Raw genomic sequence first — 17,127 nt, 5'->3', positions numbered from 1 at the left:
TTGACAGTTCCACAGAACAAACCTCATCACAATATCAAAAGCCAAAGAGCAAATTTGAAAAATTCAGTTAGGACAAAGTTGGTCTATTTTTATGGTTAAGAGCACGAGTTCTAGAGTCAGACAGCCTGGGGTGGAATCTTGGCTCTACCTCTCACTAGCTTAGCACCCTGGGCAAGTCACTTCATTTTTCTGTACCTTGATTTCCTCAACTGTACAATGGAAGAAATAATGATTCACAGCTCAGTGAGATGTTATGAGGATTAAAACAGTTCTTGAATATGGCATATTTAGAACCGTGTGACCGGTACAATATGATCTCTTGATAAGTCTGATTAGTATTATCAGACTATTACTACGACCAGAATAGGGTTTTGGTTCTGTCCAAAGGACAACAGGGGCTGTGCAGTATTTGAGCAAGAGAATGACATAAGTGCTTTTTAACCGCATCACTCTGGCTGAAGGTAGGGAATGGGTTGGAGGGAAACAAGGGGAGAAATTGGAAGACCATTAGAAGGCTTTTGCAGGAGTCCAGGGAAGGGATTTGGACTAGAGCGTAGGATTGGTGGATGCAAAGAGAAGGAGATGGAGTAGAAAGAAACCAATGAAGAGAGCCATCTCTTTGTTCTCCTTCCCCTGCAGACTTTGATCGTGGGCTACAGGGAATTATTTCCTTCTCTATGTTAATTGCAGTCCTTCTGAGAAGCAGTCATCAAACAGGATTAGATATGCAAAAGATTGGGGAAAATGCCTATGAAAGGGAACAAAGGGAGCTGATGTGGGGTGAGGGGCAGGGAGAACTCATCAGGCCAGGATGTAGGTCTGACCCTTTGGAAATAAAGAAGGTCCTTGATTGCAGTTCTAAGAAAGTTGGCCAAAGTTGCCTACCAGAGAAGTCCTGCATCTCCCAGAAATGAGCTTGCCTTAGTATCCCTGAAACAGTGCGTCGGTTAGGAGCAGTGTGTAAGATACTGCTCAGCATCAGTACAACTATGTGGATGGATTTCAAAGCACAGCAGCTGGTTACACCCCCTGCTTTGTAGATTGGAGATTTTCACGGCTGCCACAGACCCATGTTTCACCCACAGGCTGGCCATTCCTATTTATGAAGTAAAGATTATGGATTACACTTGTCATGATGGTATTCTCCTTTTGTCCAAGGGGAAAATTTTGCTATTTATATTTATTAAGTGTCTATATTATGGAAGCTACTGCCCTCTAATGTTTTTCTCCTTTTGTCCAAGGGAAAAATTGTGAACCGTGAGGAGCTTATTAATGACAGTACCAACAAACAGGTCCTCAATCAAGTCATAAAGCAGCACCTTACAGATTTTGTTATTGAATACAACACCGAGGTCAGTGAGCCAAAAGGTCCCTGGGAGAAGGGCAGCTGGGGCAGCTTGTGCCTGGATGACCTATTTCCCTGGTAATTTCAGAGTAAGGATCTGATTTATGAATTGCACATCCTGAATCACATGCTGCTCTTCGCCTCTAAAAGATCCGAGTCATTTGGTATGATAATGCAGCATTACAAGTTGGCATCAAAGGAATTTACAAACAAGGTTTGTGGAAAGTGGTATTGCCCTTGTTGAATGGGGATCCAGAACCTGTAGACCCTAATGCTATTTGCCTGCCAGGCTGGTTATAAATTAAGCCAGGGAGAACTTGCATATTCATTTCCATACCAGCTTCCTTATTTGCATATTGATACTACATATTATTTACTACTTAATTTTAAACCAGCCTCCTCCCTTCTTCCTGTCCAGTGTCTCTTCCTTTCTTGCTATACCTATGCTTCTTCTTCCCTCATCTTTTTGAGAAGTCTACCATGGGAATATGAGGTTTGGCTGCTTTTTGATGGACGCTCCAGCAAGGGTGAGTGGTTGCACTGTGGGTGGTTTTTGGCCTGCAGGTGAGGAGGAGGAGAGACCACCCCTGCCTGAGCTCAGGGAATAGGAACAGCCTGAAGGTGTGAAGCAGAAAGGTTTAAACTTTACACAACTTTTCTTCCTCTTACAAGGGATTTTTTTCACTGAGTTTCTAAGCCTCTCAGTTTCAATCACCTCATGTAAAATGGAGAACTGTGTGTAAGAATTAGAAGCATCATATGTAGAGCAATGAGCAATGTACAGTGAACACTGCTATCATCATTGCTATCATCATCATTAGAAACAAATCTGTTTTTCTTAAGACCTATACCTGTATTTATGTAGTTACCACCACCTGGACTATGGAGGCAATTAGTTTCTTTTTTTCTCTTTATTTTTTTATAAGAAGTATGGTAATGGCAGGCTTTTTTTCCTTTTCAAGAAAATTACTCTAAAATTCAAGTGAAACAATTAAAAAGCTTAAACCCCAAAATAAATACAAGTAAAGCCACTAGGGCATGAACATATTTAATGTTTGTGCTACATCCCACCATATTCTCCAGGAAGTTTGTTCCAATTACAGAAATATCTCTGGTTAATATTTTTCCTGGTTTATTCAATTTTAAAATATAGATTTTTGATGTAATTCAGTTGATCACAATCTGATTGCTTCCCTCTATTTCTCTTATGTTATGATAGTCAGTACTTAGCCATATTTCTTCCAGATTATTTTTTTAAATTTAGCTCTTTAATCTGGGTGGAGTTTATTTTGGCATATATTGTTAGACAGGGTTCTTTTTTCTTTTTTAATGTTTATTTATTTTTGAGAAAGACAGACAGGTAGAGTGCATGAGCAGGGGAGGGGGAGAGAGAGAGAGGGAGAGAGAAAATCCCAAGCAGGCTCTATGCTGTCAGCTCAGAGACCCACCTGGGGTTCCATCTCACTGTGAGTTCATAACCTGAGCCGAAATCAAGAATTAGATGCTTAACCAGTTGACTGAGTCACCCAGGTGCCCCTGAGATAAGGTTCTAAATGCCCTTTACCCCAACTATCTAGGTTCCTGAATGCCATTTATTGATTGTGATCCATTTTAGAGCCAAAGACAATGGATGAATACTATTCAGACAGGTCATACCCCCATATCTTATCCTGTTCACATCTAGCCAATATTTGTTGAAAGTATACAAGGATGTTTCTAATACGTTGCTCTGTTTTCACAGTCTCCCCAGCACCCGGAAGAATGTCAGGCACATAACAGGGCCCTTAATATTTTGATAGATGAATGACCTGAGGGTATCAGTGTTTGCTGTGGCCTCTAAGTGGCCTCCCCATTTCTAATCTTACTGCTTCTCTGCAACAAGAGTAATTTTTCACAAATTATTGTAGCACTCTCTGGCTTATTATTCTTCAGTGGCCCTCTATCTTATTCAGCTAAAACTCAACCTCGTTATTAGAGCTCTGATCTCATCTCTGACATGTCTCTAACCTTGTCCCCCGTGACTCTGTCCTTCATGATGCTGAAGCCACACTGGCCTTTCCTTTCTATTCAAGAACACTTTATGTTCCCTGACCCCAGGCTTTTGCATTAACAATTTCCACTGCCTGGTTCAGTGTTGTCCTGACTTGTTAACTCATTACCCATGTCCCTGCTAAGATGTCACCTCCTCAGATACTCCTCCTGACCTTCCTACCTAACACTGAGCTCTGACCTGACTTCACCTATGTGGTCATGCTCTATCACAGTGCCCTTTTTACTGTCTAATTGGCACTCATTGCTATATGAATTTATTAATTTATTCACTCCTTTGTTGTCTGTTTTTTCCACTAGAACATAAACTCCATGAGGGCAGATCTTATGTCCCCAACAGGTAGCAAAATGCCTAGTAGGCACTCCACTAATATTTGTTCAATGATGAGTAAATGAAGTCATGAATTCCCTTGACAGAAGAATAATTTAGAACAAAAAAAGCTGACATATGAGCATTTTCTACCTCCCAGTTATTGAACTAAGCCATTGTCCTGTTTAATTCTCTCAACAACCCTATAAGGTGGGTACTCTTATAATCTCTACAGATAAGGAAGGAAATAGAAGCACAGAGAGGGTCAGTTATGGTTTTGCCCAAGGACCTGGATGAAAGTCCAGGACCTCCTGACTTCCTGTGGTTGTGTGGATGGTACCCTGCACAAGGATGGTGAAACCAGGCAGACAGACAACATCGGCCTGTGCCCTGGGGCACAGGGCTGCCCTGCCTGATGGAAAGGGGCCCTGTTCTATCTTTCAGAGGCACTCCATAGACCCTGCTATTTGCATTCCGTTAGTGATCTCCCATGGCTTCTGGAGTTTCTTTCCCTCAGTAAGGGATTCCTTAGCCAGTTTTAATCTTTAACCTTCTCATGGCCTCCAATCCTAGAGGGACACAGGTTTTATTTGATTTGGCAGATCCTTTTCATCATTGTGGATGCAGATGAACCCAGAAATGGACATATATTCAAATACTTCAGGATTACAGAGGTTAATATCCCATGTGTCCAAATCCTAAACTTAAGCTCTGATGCGAGGTACAAAATGCCTTCTGAGGAGATAACCTACGAAAATCTCAAGAAATTTGGCCGCAGCTTTCTGAATAGAAGTGCCAAGGTAAGTTTGTTGTTGGACAAACTTTACCCTGAACCTCAAAATTTCATAATTTTGATGGCTTTGGTCATCTGAACAGGGAGGCAGAATAAAGGTCAATCTCATGGTTCAAAATGGGGAAATACCCTTATCTCTCCACCTCCAATCTTTTCAACTTTTGACTTGTCCTGACACTATGATTCCACCATTAATTCTTTATTCTGAAAGGCATTTCCTTTGCATATACTCTCAACTGAAATGCAGGAGTTCCCAGGGCCAACATCCTATGAAAGGAGACACTTTTCCTCCTTTTGGACTCTCCTGTGAAAGATTTAAGGATAGATGGATTTTGGGGGAAAGGGGGGTGGGGATGTATTAAACCATCAGGATTTAGCCCTAAAGGTTTTAGGGACCTCTTGTCTGGGAGGTTAAAAATGAGCCTGTTTTGCTATAAAAGGAAGGAGAAGGTGCAGAAGGATCATACATAACACAACATCTCCTGCTGTTTATGTAGCACTTGTGAAGTCCTTCAGCCACCCTGCTGCATTAGGTGACCATATTTTTTATTTACCAAATGGAAACACTTTTGAGAATAATGGGGGTTGGGGGCATGCAATCTTTAAAATATTCTGAAACAGAATAAATTGGAACTTTCCAGGCAAACCAGAATATTTGGTCCCTTTCCCTCTGAGGGTTCCCATTACCTTCTGTCCATTCCCACACAGACACTCCTTCTCAAGTGAAAGCTGTTTTTTTTTTTCTCCTATGCACATCATCATCACAGGCCAAGTAGTGAGGCTGGTGTCCTCCATGACATTTCCTCCTACCTTCAAAATGCCAGACCTCATGCATTTGGACTTTTAGATCACCTGCTCCTACCTTCCATTGCTGTCCTCTGATCATGTCCCTTTCACTCTCTGAGGACTTAAGCTCATTGCAGACTTGCTTTCCATCCCTTCTCTGCAATCACCTCCAGAAATGTCAGTATGCAAAACCCTGGTCTCTCTCTTCTCTAATTATTGTTTGCCATTCTAGCCACCTGCTCTTGTGGCCACACTTTAGAGATGGCAGCCCCTCTGAAAACCTGATTTCAAGCTTCCCATCCCTTTAGTTCCTTTTTCTAGTATCCATACTGTTGTAAATCCTTACCCTTCTCATGGCTTCCAGTCTCCTGATCCCATGTCACAATCTCTCTACTGCCTTCATGAACTTGGATTCCATAGTTCATTGCTCTGGTGATGATTCCCTTAATTCCTTTATCCCTTTATTTCTTTATCTATCTTCAACTTCTTTATACCCTGTAGAATTTACAAGGCAAATCACAACCCTGGTTGAACCCACTTCATGTCCCTACTGCTTCCAGGCCAATGCTAGAGAAAAAGAACACCACCCTGAGGCAGGCTGGTTTCACTGAATCACAAACCTCCCATGGGCTCTTTGAAATGTCTTGACATATCTATAGAAATTTCTCTTAGTGTGTTCATTCTCTTCATCTCTGAGTCTCTTTGTCCTCATATCCCCTTCCTTCTTCCAGTTTCAGCTGAGCACGAGACCATGTATCATTAAGACAAGGGCCCCTCATTTTCTGTCAACATATCTACAAACCTACCTGCAGCACTACCCATTCTCTCTCTCTTCCCTCCAGTTGAACCTCAGGAGATGTCTGTCTCCTTGTCAAGGGCCAATACATCCACCAAACTCTTGCAATAGAGATGAGCATGCTTCACATGAAGTATGAGATGTCACATGCCTGGTCTGGCCCATTTCTAATTTCCATCTTTTTCACCATTTCCCACCTCCCATGTCCAGCCCCCACCCTCTTTATGCTTCCTCAGAAAGAATCTTCAAGTCCCTTCCAGAGGCTGGGGTCGGGACGAGGGAAGTATTGTAGGAGCTGGCAAACTGGGTAAAGGCCAGACAGCTATGCATATTAAGGACTTGGTGTCCTGAGAGCAATAGAAAGGAAAATTTGCATGGTGAAAATAAAACCCCACTGGTAGAATAAAAGTGTGAAGAAGATTAGGAGATGCAGAAAGAACTCTGTGGGGCTATTGCAGTGATCTAGGTGAGAGATGAAGGCTACCTTGGTTGGGGAGCAGCAGTGCAGATGGAGAGAAGGGTGTGGATTCAAGAAACTGCAGGAAGCAATGGTTGTAGAGAAAAATACATGTTGTGAGATTTATACCACTTCCTTCAAAAAGAAGCAGAGCTAGGTTCATTCTTTCATGCATTCTCTCACAGAATATTTACTGAGGTCCTATGATGTATCAGGCTGTGCGTACTCAGTGATGAAGACAGAAAAATACCTTGTGACATTCTGTCTAGTGTAGTAGAGACACATGAATCAAATAACCAGAAAAGAAAATAATGAGAAAAATAAGATATAAATGATAAACTTGAATAAGTGATACAAGGAAAAATATCAAATGTTATGAAAACTTATGGTAGCAGGATCTGACCTAGTTTGGGGAGAGTGAGGGAAGCCCTCCCTAGAGATCATTCTGAAGGGTAAATCTGAGTTAACTGGATAAAGAAAGAAGAGCAAGAATGGGGAGTGGGGAAGGCCCTCCAGACACAGGAATGGCAACAACAAAGGCCTGAGGTGGAAGAAAGCTAGCTAGCCCTTTGGTTAAACAGAAGACCAGTATGGTTGAAGAAAGCAAAGAAAGAATGGTAATGAGCTTGGTGAGGCTAATGGGAGCCAAAGGGTGATAAAGGTTTAACAGGTCATGTAAATAATCTTGGTTTTGATTCAGGAAGTAATTGGGAACAGATAAACTTTAGGGGGGAGGTCAGGACAAACTAGTTAAGATGTTAAAGACATGAACCTAACTCTCATCTGAGAACCTCACAAATTACATATTTGGAAGGCTAGAATTCATTTCAGCTTGAAGCCCTACCTCTTCCTTAGCCCTCTGATCTCAACTGGCCCTGAACAATCCAGGCTGAACATGAGCATTTCAAACTCTTTCCCAAGGCTCTTGTTAAGAACAAGAGAAAACTTCCCATTGTTTCCCATTGGGGCAGGGAGCCCCAACTGCCAACCCCTTTCTGGCGACTGTCAGATCTCTCAAATTTGCTTCCTAGAAACATCAATCCAGTGAAGAGATTCCAAAATATTGGGACCAGAGGCCAGTTAAGCAACTCGTTGGGAAGAACTTCAATGTGGTGGTCTTTGACAAGGAAAGGGATGTATTTGTGATGTTCTGTAAGTATCTCTGCAGAGGCCATAGAAAGCAGTGGCCCAGACATTACTTTTCAAGAGTTGCTCCTGAATTCTTGGGCCCCCAAAACTCAAAAATCTAGCAAAACACTATGTGAAGGATGGTTTTCTAACATCCAAAGAGTCTGGATTAAGATGCTATCACCCACAGTGCAACTCTTCCTGAAAATCTAATTCTTGGAACATGTGGAATACTGTCCATATAATTCAGGCCTATGGCTTTTACAACAATAATAATGCTAATGGATAACACTGATTCAATGCTATGGTATACCAGGCCTTCTGCTGAGCCATTCTATACTTTATCTCATTTAATCCTCACGACACACTTTTGAAAGTAGCTACTACTATTGCTCTCACTTTGCATATGACTAAACAGAGTCTCAGGTGGATGAAGAAACTTTTCCAAAGTCAGGCAGTGACTAAGTACTGAGAATAGGGATTGGAGCCTAGGCAGCCTGACCTCAGTGCCTTGGCTGGTAACTGCTGTACAGAAGAGCAGTTCTGACTTTAAGTAACTTATCAAATGGCCTGTATTTAACCTACCTGAGTTGGTGTGGCCAAACTGGAGACTCAAATCCTGTAGGAAGAGAGCTTAGCAGTGTGTGGCATATTGCAAGCACTTGATAAATAACAGCTATTATCGCTGCTATTATTGTTGTTGTAATTATTTCCAGTGCTTGCCTAAGGACTATTGCCCTTTCTCTACTCTTTCTGATTTGCATGTGAGAGTCCAAACTGGGGACTTCACTCCTACTCTGAGATACAGAGAAGGGTGATAATGAAGTTATTTCAGACATCTCTCTTATTTACTATTTACTGAGAACTTACAATGAGCCCGACATGAGTTGGCTGTTCACACACCTGCTCTTTTTTCCTCCTCAAAACAAGCCTCTTAGGAAGGTCCAGTGGATTTCTCCATGATACAGATCAGGGAACTTAGTCTCAGGAAGATTAATTACCTTACCCCAGGTCACACAGTAAATTCATTGCAAGGCAAAAAATTCAAATCAAGCTCTGGTGCCATTACTTCCTGAGGGCTGGAATGCAATGTGCAGACCTTTAAAAATCTCACTGAAATGGACTCTCATCCACAGGGTGAGGTGTTTAAGGTCTGTGTGGTTGAATAACCATGATCTGTTCCCTTTACGTGAGAGGGTGGGCGGCTTTTCTATACTTACCTGACACTGGAGTTATGAGAATGCTCATTTGGCTCTGGTAAAAGGCAAGAGCAGCCTCATTTTCTTGGAAGCAGGCCTCTCAGATTGGCCCCCTGGGACTGTGACCATTATGCCCCCTCCTGTTCCAACCCAGGGCCCATTGGGCTCCAGGGGAGCTGCAGGGAGAGCAGATGGTCATGGAGGCACTTGGTTTGTAAATGGAGGGATGATCATCCAAATGTAGAGTGTCAGGGCCCTGAAAGCCACCCCTCCCACAGAGCCAGAAACTTTAATGCGACCACAAAGAGCAGGGAAGGTTCAGTTTCTTTCCATGCTGGAGCTGGTCCATGATTCTCTCCAGAGGGCTAGGTGCCTGGGCCAGACTCAAAGCTTAAAGGAACTGTCCCTAAGGAAGTCCCCTTTCCAGGGGTCATTGTACTTGTTACAACTTCCTGTTCAACCTCTTAGGTACATTCTCTACCACGGGACTAAAAGGCAGTGTACTATAATAGTCACAAGTCAAAGAAGCCTGACTTCAAATCCCACTCTCTGCTTAATTACCTGGGTGACCTTGGACTGTGAGCTTAACTTCTGTTGGAAAACTCTTGTGCTCTCACTCTCTCTCTCTCTCTCATATTCACACACACACACACACACACATGATTTCTGGTAGAACATGAGGAATCATCTGGCATAAATATTTTTCTTATTTTTTTTTTCTCTTCAACTGGAGTGGAAAGCTATGCCAAAGGAGAAACAAAGAATAGAAGAAAATGTCCCAGCATGCTTAAAGTGTTAGTGTCTGGGTGGAAGGGGACTATATCAGTTTTTTTCTAATTTATTTAATAATGACCAGGTGCTGTGATTGAAATGTAAAATAATGTAATACAGTGTTAAAAGAAAGAGTGAAATCTGCAAAGCAACAGAACCATTAGTAAAATATGGTGATGGTGTTTATGGGGGTAGTATTGACTTTCAGTTTTATTAGTGTGAACTTGAGCAATGGCCCTTCTCTTTCAGATGCACCCTGGTCAGAAAAGTGTAAGGAACTATTCCCAGTGTTGCAGGAGTTGGGCAGAAAGTATCAAAACCACTCAACAGTCACCATTGCCAAGATTGACATTACGGCAAATGACATTCAGCTGATGTACTTGGACCGGTACCCCTTCTTCAGGCTTTTCCCCACCGACTCTCAACAAGTGAGGAGCACTTGGGAACCACATACCTGGAAATGCCATTATGTCATTATCAGAGAACCAGTTTCTCCCTATCTCCAGCTCTGCCTTCTACCCAAACAGCTTCATCCTCAGCTCAAGCCCCTATTATCCTCTCATGTTCAGGTTGAAGAGTGTTTTCCATTAGCTTCCCCACAAGTCCCAAGACTTGCTGTAATTGGGTCCAGCTTGGGTTAGCTGCTCTTCCCTTACCCAGTCAGTGTAGTCAGGCTGATATGAGTGTCTTGATTAGTCAGGCCCAGTTTCCTCTGGTACTGGGACTGAACTCTACCCAGACTATATGGAATAAGGTGGGGGGAATTTCCACGTGAATATTGAGGGTGGGGTGCTATGAGAAGAAGGAAAATCACATGATAGAAAAGCAGTTAATGTCTTTTACACTTCAGTATTATAATCAGCAAGCATCATCAATGTCATGGAACATACTCTCCATGCTGCTCTGCTTTGGCACCTGGAGAAGGGTGTCCATCAAAACAAAGCAAGCCAAGATTCCTGCTCCCAAGAAGAGTATGACTGAGTGTGGGAGAGAAGTCATGATGTAGGCCCACCTCTACATGCAATTGGAATTGAAGGGGACAGATTCTGGAAGGCAGATATTTCATGGAGACATGAGATTTTGAAGAATGCTGAGTATTTAAATCAGATTAGAAGAGAGATGTGAACTACACGTAGGAAGTATAATATGCACGAGGATGTGGGCAGAAGGGTGGCCATAGCACTCTGAAGGAGATGCCATCCTTCTGGTACAGAAGATGCATGTGGAGGAGTGGTACAAAATGAGGCTGAGTTGAGAGGGTGGAGCTATCTTAAGTCTTTAGTTATATGAAAGGGAGTTTAGACAACCAGTGGGCAGTAAACAGCTTCATAATCTTCTTAAAGACTAAAAAAGGAAAGGGAACTAGTGTTGACTGAGCAATGATCATGGATCAGATGCTTTGTAAAATAAGAACTATTCTTATTCTTCTTGTTATGATAATAATGTCAACTATATGTAGTACTCACTATGAGTCAGGTACTGTTTTAAGTGCTTTTCATATAGTAATTCATATAGAAATTCTTATAACAACATATGTGGTAGGTACTATTGTTATCTTCACATTACAGATAGAAAAACTGAGTCATACAGAGATTAAACAGGGTTTGAACCTTGACAGTATGCTCTGAGGTCCGTGCTCTGAAGCACTACATTATAGCCCTATGGTGGAAGAGTTTTTATTATTCTTATGTTAGAGCCATAGTAATGGAGGCTCAGAGAGGTTAAAGAACCTACTCCCTGTACTCAGGTTGTTAGGAATTTGACCCTGACTTATCTTACATAGCAATCCCTGAATATTTTGCAAGGAGAGGATATTGTCCTGACCTTGTTCCATTTTCTTCCTAGGCTGTATTGTATAAGGGAGAACATACCCTGAAGGGCTTTTCTGACTTCCTGGAAACTCAAATCAAGACCAGGATTGAGGATGAGGATGGGGTAAGGTGAAACAGCAGTACCTGGATTATTCTGTCTCACATAGAACACCAAGAACTCAAAGGACTAGGAGAGGGTGTGCCAAGAGTCCCATAATCTTGTACTCTGGAGATCATTGACGACTCGGTGAACAACTACCCATTTTGGATGACTTTATTTCAAGGGCACTTATTACAAGGAAGTAGAAATGGCAGACTTTAGAAATGAAGGGAAAGACAAAGGCTCTGAGGCCTCCTAAGGTTGCTTCCCTGGCCTCTGTTCCTGAGTCAGTAACCAGATGTCTTGACAGGATCCAGCTCTCTGGCATTATTTTCCTAATGGATGAGATGACAATCCCCATTCTCTCTGAATCCTGTTCCTGCCTCAGTGAGGCCATCTGCAGGAAGGTGCCATCTCTATTAGTTAGGACCCTTTCGTGTGCAAATATCAGAAACACGATTCTTTCGTTTAGGCAACAATGGGAACTTAATCCATATAACTGCTAGGACATCAGGTAGATTCAGAAGCTCAGACTCATTTTCTGTCTCCCCATCTCTGTTTTACCTTTGTTGGCCTTATTCCCAAGCAGTCACTTCCCCATGGAGGGTCAAAGATTTCCCCACAGCTCTAAACTAATATCTTCCCAGCTTAAAAAGCAAGTGCCTAGGGGTGCCTGGGTGGCTCATTTGGTTGAGCATCGACTTCAGTTCAGGTTATGATCTCATGGTTTGTGACTTCAAGCCCCACATCAGGCTTTGTGCTGACAGCTCAGAGCCTGGAGCCTGCTTTGGATTCTGGGTCTCAGTCTCTCTCTGCCCCTTGCCCACTTGTTCTTGTTCTCTCTCTCTCTCTCTCTCTCTCTCTCTCTCTCTCTCTCTCTCTCCATCAATCAAAAATAAGTAATCATTAAAAATTTTTTTAAAAAAAAGAAAGAAAAGGGGTGCCTGGGTAGCTCAGTCGGTTAAGCACTTGACTTCAGCTCAGGTCATCATCTCACTGCTCGTGAGTTCAAGCCCCGTGTCGGGCCCTGTGCTGAAAGCTCAGAGCCTGGAGCCTGCTTCCAGTTCTGTATCTCTCTCTGCCCCTCTCCCACTCATGCTCTGTCTCTTTCTCTCAAAAATAAATAAACATTAAAAAAAATTAAAAAAAAAAAAGCAAGCAGGCACCTACTTCTTAGTAGTCCTAGGAAATGTCCTGGATAGGGATTCATGATAGGCCTGGGTCACATGCCCAGCCCTGGAGTTAGAGCTGGGGCAGCCACACGTGTGGCCTTAGAGTGGAGGAAGGAGGTTCCACAAGGGCTTTCTTTCCAGAGGGGCAAAACCACAGTTGGGCTCTGGCATCTATGAGGATGCTCCAGGTGCCTCTCTCTGGGCATTTCCAGAAAAAGAAGACTTGGTAATTATAATCACAATTACCACATATGTCTTGCCTCTTTATTTCTTTATCCTACTTCTTCCCTCCCTTCTTTTCTTGAATAGCTGTTGTCTACTGAGCAAAGTAAAGTGACAGAAGAGGAGGCATTAGCTGAGGAAAAGGAAGTACCTATTATCAAGAAAGAGTTACGTGACCAGAAGTTGCCTGGGATACAGAATGTGACAAAGCTGGAAGAGCCAGCTGGGCAAAAGGAACCAGCCAAGGAGGAGGAGGAGAAAGTGGCTAAGCCAAAGGGACCTCCAAAAGAAGAGAAGAAACCAAAAGTGAAGGAAGAACTGTAGCTTCTCCAAAGCTAAGAGCCATTTTCCAGGTCCTGGCATCATTTTCTAAGTGGATCTGCTCTAAAAAAAATGATATATCATTGCAGTGGGTGGAGGCTGGATAATTAAAAACTCCTGAAAGTCTTTGGCCCTGTTCTTTGCATTACCTCTTTTTTGTGGTTGGTGCTGCCTTAGAAAAGCTGTTTGACCTGGAATTCAGGGTTGCAAGCAAAGCCATAACTGAAACATTTAATGAGTGTTTACAACATGCCACACAGTCATGTAATTCTCACATTACTTTCATTATCCCCATTTTACAGATGAGAGATCTGAGGCAAAGAGAGGTTAAGCAACCAGTCAGGACCACATAGCCAGAAAGCCCTTGAGATATGATCCCAGGCACTCTCACTCCAGAGACTACATTTAACCACTCTACACACCACCTTCACTAGGTTGGAGTCCCCAGAGTTTGGCTAAAACTTACAAATGAAGTGGACTGATTTGTTTAGGCTGTATTTTAGCACAGTAAGAAAGAGATCCAGCCCCAAACATGTCCCCAGTCTACTATATTTCAGTAAGTGACCCACTATCTTAAGCAGCAAGGCGCTAGGATAATCCTCAAGCCCCTTTGTTTACTACCCTAAAAGTAACTCTACCAACGCATGTGACTCCACCCACTTGCACTGATTCCATCCACTTCTGTCCACTGACACGTGCCACTTATCTTCATGTGACTCCACCCACTTCCCTCCACCTCCACCCACCATTCTCAGCCAAGGAAGTCTCTCCAATGGTGCTTCTATTGCCATTCTGTAGTTCCTTGCCCACCCCCACCCCTATTCCATAAAGCTGCTGAAATTCTTTTAAAAAGCCATATTCTTGAAAGCTTGCAACACTACCTTTTTTTAACTCTGTAATGGCATCTTTATCCCTTTTAGAATAAGATTGGTCTGCTCACCATGTCTTCCAGGCCTAGAAATTTCTGGCCCCACAGATCTCTTCTGTTCCCTTCTCTCTCCCTGTCATTTTCTAGGCTCCAGTCATACTTCCTATCTATTCTTGAACAGTTCAAGTGCTTTCTCTCCTTACGGCTGTTCCTTCTGCCTAAATGCACACATGATGCACTCCCATAGATCTTCATGCAGATGTCTTTTTTATCCTTCAAACCTCAGTTCAAATGCCACCACCTCAAAGAGGGCTTCCTAGATACCAACATTTGAAAGCACCTTGTTTTGCTGTGCACTAATATACTGCTTGATTCCCCCACTGTTGGGTAAGTCCCTGGAGAGCAGATATGTCTATTCCCTTCCCCACTGTATTCCTAATGCCTAGAATGCTGCTTGGATACAGTAGGTGCTCAGGTAATAAATATCCATGGATCAAATGAAATTTGATTTCAGCCAGCACCCTATCTCTGAGATACATGATTTCACTGTCATCCCAAAAGGGGCAGGTGCTGACACAGTGTTGCCTGGAGACCCAAATTACATTCTATATTAGTTTCCTATTATTGCTCTGAAAAATTACCACAAATTTAGTGGCTCGAAAAGTACCAACTTACTCTCTTACAGCTCTGGAAGCCAGAAATCAGAAGTTAATTTCACTGAGCCAAAGTCAAGGTGTCATGAGGGTTAGTCCCCTCTGGAAGATCCCTTGACTTGCCTTTTCTAGCTTCTGGGGGCTGCCTGCATCCCTTAGCTCATGGGCCTGCCCAGATAACCTCATATCAAAGTCTTAAACTTAATGGTACTGCAAAGTCCCCTTTGCGATGTAAGGTAACATTCACAGATTCTGGGGACCAAGACACAGACATCTTGGGAAGTCATTATTCTGCTGACCACAGACTCATGCTGCTAATTTGTGTTAATCATTTTGGCCAAGTGGCAACAGAGCTCCTCTTGAAAAAGGGGGCATATTATTTTACCGACCAAAGTCTCTGCAAGCCATCTAGGCCTTTCTACTTGCCACCTATCATGTGAGGGAAAGGCTGTTTATACTTCTTCAGGCTCCTGAACCAGCTCCTCTACCTCCTTCTCCCACCCCCAAACCTGGCGTGTCCACATCCAGACTAAGCAGGGAACAGCCTGGGGCCCTGGAATTCACCTGAGCCAGACTGCCCCAACAGGAGCAGGTGTTAGTATTCAGGACATGGTGTGAAACTCACCTGCCTCAGCCTTAAGGCTATGTGGCTGCTGGTCAAAGGAGGGGTTCATGGAGTCTGCTAGGAATAAATCACATGCAACAAAGTTCCTAACTGGCCACCAGCCAGAGAATGGATGTGCTACCTGCAAGTCCCCCACGTGTATTTGGGGCCTCATGAAGTGGGGGCTCAGATTGGGATAAGCAGTTATAGGTAAGGCTGGTGGTGACCCTCTCTTGGAAAGGCTTTCCCCCTTGACTCATTTTCTACTCCCTCCCAATACACAGCACTCTCACAAAAATCCTTTGTATTCTGTTTAATCAATTTTCCAAATTTCTTCACACTTTAGCTTCATTACCTGAAAAAAGGACCCAAAACCACCTACCTTTCATTGCTAAGCATGGAATGTTTTTTATCCCCAAGGAGTGCAATGCATCACAGGAGTAAATCTGAATAAGATATGCACTTTAGTATGGATTTAACACAGGCTAGCTGGGTAATCTCAGGGAAGCAACTTAATCTTTCTGACCTACAGTCTTATTGGTAATATGTGTTGTAACAATTATTGTATGACACAATAAACATAAAAGCATTCAGTACAGTGTCTGGCCCAAGAGAGGCACTCAGTAAGTGACAGCTGTCAAGATTATTAAGATCAAGTCTCCTACCCATGCTTAAAAGTTGAGAGAAGAGCATTCCAAGAAAATGGGAACTTCTGATAAATTGAGTAAGGTTTGTTCAAAAACAAATATTTTTGACTACTCTTCTGGAAGCAAGATAAAGAAAAAAAAAAGTGATTGAATTTGGCAACATGGATGTGTTTGGTGATCTTGATGAGCAAAGTCAATGGAGCTGGCAGATCAGGAAGCATATCAGTGTGAATTTGAGTGGAAAGTGTGCAGATAAATCTTTTGTGAGGTTTGGCTATGAAAGGTTGGAAAATAGGATGGTGGCTGGAGGGAGTGTGGGGTCAAAGGAAGGTTTCTATAGAAGGGACTAGCAGATGAGAATACTCTCAAGTGACTCCAAGAAGAGGAAGTTACAGGAGGAAGGAGTAAGCGAAGGTGAGGAAAAATGCTTATCAGTGCAGGAAGAAGGATGCTGCCTCCATCATGACAGGAGAGGAGATGTGGAAGATGAGTCCAGAGACAGGAAGACGGAGAAGATAAGGGAGGCATTGCTTACTGGCTCCCATGAGTACACTGTGATGTCATTAAATGTGTGGGGCGAGAAAGGGTGGGAATTTTGAAGAAAGAGTGGAAAAACATCCAACTAGAGAAACGCCACAGGACGATCCAGCTGCACTGAGTGCAGGTGATGCTTATTGTTCTAAAATGTAGGTTTTATTATTATTCAGGTATTGCAAGGCCAATAGATGAGAAAACAGATGCCATTGAAAACACAGTTTATTATATTCACAGATCCCAACAGGAGGGGGCACACAAGGTCAATCAGGAGGTCAAGGGAGAGGGAGAAAGATGAGCAAGAGCCTTTCTTGTGGTTTCCATGGGAAGGAAGAGGAGAGGCGGGGTAAGCAGGTTTAGGACTGGCTAGTTTGAATAAATTTCAGTGGGCCCTGGGAAGTGGGAATTGGGAATCCTGGGAATCATCCCTGGTTGTCTGGTGTCTGGCACTGGGGTGATTAGGGCAAGGGAATAGTGGCCCTGAAAGTGAGGGGTCCTGGCAAAGGAGGGTGTGGGGGTGGACTCTGGGTGATTGGTTTGCATATGAAAAGCAGATCTCAG

The 17,127-nt window shown here is 43.0% G+C and overlaps 2 protein-coding genes across 4 annotated transcripts in view; one reads left to right on the top strand and one right to left on the bottom strand.

Annotated features, from left to right (window-relative positions):
* The window catches only part of PDILT (protein disulfide isomerase like, testis expressed), a 42,932-nt gene extending 29,546 nt beyond the window's left edge, over nt 1–13,386 (top strand). Inside the window, exons 6-12 of the mRNA XM_019468752.2 lie at nt 1,242–1,352; nt 1,434–1,559; nt 4,307–4,504; nt 7,568–7,688; nt 9,884–10,062; nt 11,480–11,569; nt 13,027–13,386. Coding sequence (XP_019324297.1) covers nt 1,242–1,352; nt 1,434–1,559; nt 4,307–4,504; nt 7,568–7,688; nt 9,884–10,062; nt 11,480–11,569; nt 13,027–13,263 — 1,062 coding nt within the window. The 3' untranslated portion in view covers nt 13,264–13,386. The remainder of the gene's footprint in view (nt 1–1,241; nt 1,353–1,433; nt 1,560–4,306; nt 4,505–7,567; nt 7,689–9,883; nt 10,063–11,479; nt 11,570–13,026) is intronic.
* Nucleotides 1–17,127, bottom strand: part of ACSM5 (acyl-CoA synthetase medium chain family member 5) — a 110,705-nt gene that overhangs the window by 57,362 nt on the left and 36,216 nt on the right. The window lies entirely within an intron of this gene.

The sequence above is a fragment of the Panthera pardus genome, unplaced genomic scaffold (genome assembly GCF_024362965.1).
Source record: "Panthera pardus isolate Hobbes unplaced genomic scaffold, ASM2436296v1 HiC_scaffold_5, whole genome shotgun sequence".
In the NCBI taxonomy this organism is placed as follows: Eukaryota; Metazoa; Chordata; class Mammalia; order Carnivora; family Felidae; genus Panthera; species Panthera pardus.
The sequence above is the reverse complement of the archived record's forward strand: the minus strand, read 5'-3'. Positions and strand labels throughout refer to the sequence as shown.